Source organism: Sinocyclocheilus anshuiensis, unplaced genomic scaffold, assembly GCF_001515605.1.
Source record: "Sinocyclocheilus anshuiensis isolate Anshui unplaced genomic scaffold, SAMN03320099.WGS_v1.1 scaffold881, whole genome shotgun sequence".
Classification (NCBI taxonomy): Eukaryota; Metazoa; Chordata; class Actinopteri; order Cypriniformes; family Cyprinidae; genus Sinocyclocheilus; species Sinocyclocheilus anshuiensis.
Window position 1 is genome coordinate 1,249,316 of NW_015558695.1, and position 6,166 is coordinate 1,255,481.

The window sequence follows — 6,166 nt, forward strand, 5'->3', positions numbered from 1 at the left end:
CAATTATGTATAAGACTGTACAATGCATTATAAGGTGCATTACAAGGCATAATTAATGCATTAAAACTACTTTTAGAATGCATTATACATAAAGGCTTTAAGTAAAGTGTTACCATTTTTTTTTTAAATCTTGTTTTAACCATAAAAGCTCATATTATCTTTTGTTTCTTCCTTTTTTTCCTTTACATTGTGTGGTATTATTATCCTATTAGTCTATACACTCCTACACATTATTAAAAATCTTATTAAAGCCCCTGAATAACGCATAATATTTTGGTTGTGTTTTTAAGTACAAATATCTAAAAATCATTTAAATAAGATACATTTACTTCATTAACTTGTATAAGATTTACACATTCTTAAAAAAATTTTAATAACATTTTTAAAAATTCACTTTATTAGCAAATTGCTTTTAAATCTCACTATATTTCATTTTTCAATTCCATTTTTTCCTTTAATTTGTGTGGTATTAAAGCCCTGAAAAAGACATTATATTTTGGTCTTGTTTTCCAGTAAAAAATATCTACAATAAAATACACTTACTTTATTGAATTGTTTAAGACTTAAACATTTAAAAAATATTTAATATATATTTTTTTTTACATTTTCACTCACTTTTTAAACTTTTTTGAAGCATAAATCTCACTATATTTCCTCATCCTCTTAAATTTCTTATTTTCCAGTAAAAACTAAAAATCCTTTTAAAAACAATATACATTTACATTATTGAATTGTATAAGACACGTATTTTTAACAAATATTTTCATAACTTTTTTTTTCCACAATATTGCAAAATTTGAAGCATTAATCCCACTATATTTCGTTTCTTAAAAATGTATTTTAAAATAAAAATAAACGTTAAAATATATACTCGGAAAACAAAGCTTAATACCTTTCACAATTTTAATAAAAATAACAATAATAAAGTTTTAAGTATGACAATACAAAAACACTGTTGAAGAAAATTCATTCTGCAGTGTACAAAGTTGTTTTAAAATGGCCAAATACCTCCCTGCCTTTTAATTAATACAGAATGTATTCCTTGCATGTTATTCATTCTGGCTAAACCATATTTATCCCTTTTGTGGCTTGTTGGATTAATGGTTACCTGGTAACGGAAGCGCTGGGCAGATTGCCCGATTCCTCCGCCTTTAACCTGCACCGAGATGTGGCCGCTCTGCTCCCCTGCACTCGCTGTGGTCTCACAAACAATACTAACAGGCACACAAAGAGACCTCCCATTAATCAGTGCACTGGGTCAATACTCTTCATCACACTGTGGAGCTGAATTGCCTGAAGCCAATAATACAGTGTCATTAACGAGTGGCAGCAATATCCAGCATGCCCTTACTCACATACTTTATAGTCCGACAGAGTGCTGTCTGATTTACCTGGAGGACACCTCGTATCTGTCAGGGATGACCATGCAGGGGACTCCGGCTACAGTCACCGAGTGCTGGATGTCTTCAGCTCTCTGACCCAGATTAGAGCCAGACACTGTGAGCACTGTGCCGCCGTCCACTGGACCAGAAAGAGGCTCAATCTGCAAGAAAACACAAAATCAGTCATGAAGCTACTCAGTGATGACAATCCCATATATTTGTATAGAGTCCTGAAACACTAAACTATTGTTCAAAACCAAGGCTACATTTATTTGATTAAAATGCAGGAAAACAGTAACCTTGTGAAATATTATTAAAATTTAAAACCGCTGTTTTCTATGTGAATATAGTTTAAAATGTAATTTATTCCTGTGATGCAAAGCTGAATTTTCAGCATCATTACTCCAGTCTTCAGTGTCACATGATCCTTCAGAAATCAGTATAATATGCTGATTTGCTTCTCAAGAATCATTTCAGATTATTATCAATGTTAAAAACAGTTGTGCTGCTTAATGTTTTTGTGGAAACCGTGATAGTTTTTCTCACGATTCTTTGATGAACAGAAAGTTTAAAAGAACAGCATTTATTTGGAATCGAAATCTTTACTGAAAAAAGTCACAAATCTCACTGTATTTCCATCATTTCCTTTTTTTTCCTTTTAGTTTGTGTGGTGTTATATACCATTGATCTCATCCTATAAAAATACTAATTAAAAATAATAATTTTGTCTTGTTTTCCAGTAAAAAAAATAATCTAAATATCCTTTACATTTAAAACAATATACATTTATATTATTTGAATTGTATGAGACTTACACATGGTTATTTACTTTTTTTTAAAATCTAATGGCAAATGTTTTTTTTCTAGCTTGAAATGACCTTTTAAAATTAAATATTAAAATCTATAATAATAACTTTCACATTTTTTTTGTTTTAAAGGGGTCATAGGATGCCCATTTTCCACAAGTTGATATGATTCTTTAGGGTCTAAATGAAACTAAAAGTGCATGTAGCATCCTATGACCCCTTTAAGAAAATTAATTTTTGCAATATAAAAAGTTGCTTTTTCAGTGTAAAATTCCTTGCATTTCATTCCATCTTGCTCACCCATTTTATCCTGTCTTTATTGCTTTGATGAACAGAAAGTTTAAAGGAATTTAACAGCATTTATTTGAAATAGAAATCTTGTTAAATTATAAATGTCATTAATGTTACCTTTGATCAATTTAATGCCTCCTTGGTAAATAAAAGTATTATTTACTTTCAATAAAACTACTTAATTTCATTTAAATTTCCACCTAGCAACCACCCAGAACACCTTAGCCTTATTGCAATGGCATGGCGACCGACCATAACACCCTAGCAATATTACACATATTTTCTTCAGTGAAAAGCTTGAGGTCCTGCATGCAAACATCTATGAAGTGATTCAGTTAATCATGTCAGGTGTAATAATATGATCTGTTATGCTATTGTACAAACACACGGGTCAGTAAGGAAAGGCCAGCAACGGAAACCACAGCATTCCTACATTTAAAAAGACAAGGGTCACTCCTTCCAGGACAATAATGTTCATATCAGACAGTGAAGAAAAATCCTTTTACAATGCAGTTTAGCCTGGCAGGTTTATTCCAAGTTCTTAAAAGGACAGTTCACACAAAAATAAGCAACTGAAGATCTTCTTTAATACAGAATACAGAATGAGGTCAAGGAGTTTATGACAGAATTTTCATTTTTGGGTGAACTGCCACTTTAACAACATTAAGTATAATATTAATGGCTCACAAAAAGCACAAGTTAACAGATGAGTCCCTCACCGTGTGTATGTGAGGAGCAGGACAGGTCTGCTGGACGTGTTCGGTGCAGGAGCTCCTGTAGACGCAGCTGGAGCGAGACCCTTCACACCACACACACTCGTACTGCTGATCGGCCGTGTGACAGCGACTGCAGTCGGCCCGGCCCACGGAGCAGTTATACAGCCGAACTGCAAGACAAAACACACGTGACACAAACAGAGTACAGCACGTGCAAAGCCTCGGCAAACAGTGGGTAACATACCATGCAGGTCTTCTGGGTAATCCATCTGGAAAGAGTCCCTCCTCCTGACTGAGATCATGCTCCTGTATTCCTCCACGGCAGCCAAGTAAGAGTACTTTGAAACCGAAATGCAATCACAATCATTTTAAATACTATAACAAAGCATTACAGGCACTTTCAGAGTGTAACAGTTATTTATATGTAGGCCACAAGCAGTTTTTATGGATGATATATAATACCGCCACATAGAGCTGTGCTAGCAACAAAATTACTGTTAAATTACATTATCGTTAAATATAATAAAAGTAAACTTATTTTATTTCAGTTAGTTGCTAAGGCAACATTTCACGTTTTCATTTATTATAACTTGATGTACTAAAATAAGCAAAAAAAAAAAATTAATAAAAACAATATAAGCTTTCAGAATATAAAAGGAACTGTTTACTCCAAAAAATAGTAACTTTTAAAACAATAATATAACTGTCACAGGATGTCACAGGATGCTTTTTTTATATACATTGTAAAAAAAAAAGCACTGGTAATTTTCTGGTAACATTGTGCAGTAATTTTTTCTGGCATTTCCATTAACTCTGAAACACAACGCAATGAAGTGCTAAAAATCAAAATACAGTCAAAACACCTGTAAAACAAATCAATATGGAAAATTCCTTCAAATTAATACAATGTGCCGAATTTTTACTGTTTTTTTTTGCTAGCAGACCTGGTGTAGCTGACAGGTAATAAAGAACAGAGATGGCTGAGTGTCGTCCACTTCCACAAAAGCGTCCACCACCACCGATCGGCCCTCAATCACCAACACACACTGGTAATCCAGATCTTTGTCCTTAAACCACACACAGATATATTCTTTTTACGGCCTACATATTTTTTTAAGTATTTCCTAAATAAATCAGATAACATAATACACCCAATTAATGCTATTCTTCTGAACTTTCTATTCATCAAAGATTCCTAAAAAAATGTATCACAGTTTCTACAAAAATAATAAGCAGCAAAATTATTTTCAACATTGATAATAATAAAAAATACTTTTTGAGCAGCACATCAGCATATTATACTGATTTCTGAAGGATCATGTGACACTGAAGACTGGAGTAATGATGCTGAAAATTTAGCTTTACATCACAGTAAAAAATGAAATTTTATTAAATATATTCAAATAGAAAAAAGTCTTTTTAAACTGTAATAATATTTCACAAAATAAATTTTTTACTGTATTTCTGATTTTAAAATGTTTAAAACTGCCAAAATGAGCACTTCTGAGAAGAACTATTCACATAAACATTCAAACCTATTCAGTTTATATTTTTCATAATCCTCAAGACTTCAGTATTTTTCTCTGAGAATGCTGTGCAGTTTCCACATCGTTGCACATCAGTCAATTAATGAGAGATGATTGGTTTCAGATTTACTCCCCCCTAAATGTCCCGTAAAGAAACCGCAGCTGGTTGTTGTGCATGTCAGTCAGACAGACCCTTGCTGTCTAAGTCAGCATTACCAGACATTATGCTCATAGTCACAGTCTGACTGTGCCAGACTATCAATCCCCAACAAGCCTCAAGACGCTGCGTTACCTGATAGAGGTGTAAGTTGCGTCCCAGCAGAGTGATCTTCCTCTCGACATTGACAGGTAGGAGGGAGCTTCCCTGGATGTCCTCCACACACGGACAGGCATGAGAACCTCTGCTCACGAGCAAACTCTCCTCTTCCTGATCACACACACAGATGGACAACACACTTCATTACACACACCACTGCTCTGAAAGGAGTAGACGTGGAGTATCTCTCAGCTTCTGCTATTTTATGTATAATACATATAATAAGCAGAATGACAGCACAACAAAAGTGAGTGTGTTAGACAGAGATTTAATGAAAAACAAAATGGACAAAAAAAAGACACATAGGGAACAGCCACCAGAAGCAAATTAAATGATTAAAGAAATGTTCTGGGTTCAATACAATGCAACAGTGTTCCTCCCACCTTCTCAGCAGTGCTGGTTCTGGAAGTATCTTTTCTATTATTTTTTCCCATAGAGATTTTAAAAATGTCTTTGTTAAAGAGTTATAAGCCATGAAACGAATCAACCAACTACGAGGTGAATCACAACATTATAAACTTTGATTTGAAGCAAAAAAATTTCTTAAAATTGAACAAAAAGACAAAATTAGGTTTAATGAGGTAAAGAACTACAATCCCAATAAGCACTGTGAATGACACCATGAAAATGATGGATGAATGGATACATTTATAGGCCTGTAAATTCATTCATACACATAGAAATAGTATATTTTACAATTATTACAAATATTCAACTAGTTTGAGGGCATAGGGAAACTGACTCTATTACGTGATTTGTGGGAGTGTGCGGGCACTGAAGTGCTCTTTTGGTTAAATTTGCTTGCTTCAATTCCCTGATTGGTGGAGAATTGTTGAAGAATAATGGGTAATGTAGTTATTTTTTTTACGGGAAATTCTGCTGCTAAACACGATTTAAAAAATAAGGAGGGCTGGTGGCTTCAACAAAAGCATAGACCATTGGTTAAAAACCGTGTAGCTCACACTAGGTCTGTTTTCAATGTTTTTTAATTTCTGTAAAAAATTGCCCTATAAAAAAAAAGGGATTTTTACAGCTGGAACCTGTGTTAAACGGATAGTACACACAAATAATTTACTCACCCTCATGTTGTTGCAAACCTGTATGACTTTTTGTGGAAAAAAAAAAAAAA

The 6,166-nt window shown here is 33.6% G+C and overlaps 1 protein-coding gene across 1 annotated transcript in view; it reads right to left on the reverse strand.

The window, feature by feature from the left end:
• The window catches only part of LOC107681368 (plexin-B1-like), a 91,387-nt gene that overhangs the window by 15,246 nt on the left and 69,975 nt on the right, over positions 1–6,166 (reverse strand). The window contains exons 12-17 of the mRNA XM_016477644.1: positions 5,014–5,148; positions 4,140–4,262; positions 3,440–3,533; positions 3,199–3,365; positions 1,392–1,543; positions 1,109–1,214 (exon numbers count right to left, since the gene is read on the reverse strand). Coding sequence (XP_016333130.1) covers positions 1,109–1,214; positions 1,392–1,543; positions 3,199–3,365; positions 3,440–3,533; positions 4,140–4,262; positions 5,014–5,148 — 777 coding nt within the window. The remainder of the gene's footprint in view (positions 1–1,108; positions 1,215–1,391; positions 1,544–3,198; positions 3,366–3,439; positions 3,534–4,139; positions 4,263–5,013; positions 5,149–6,166) is intronic.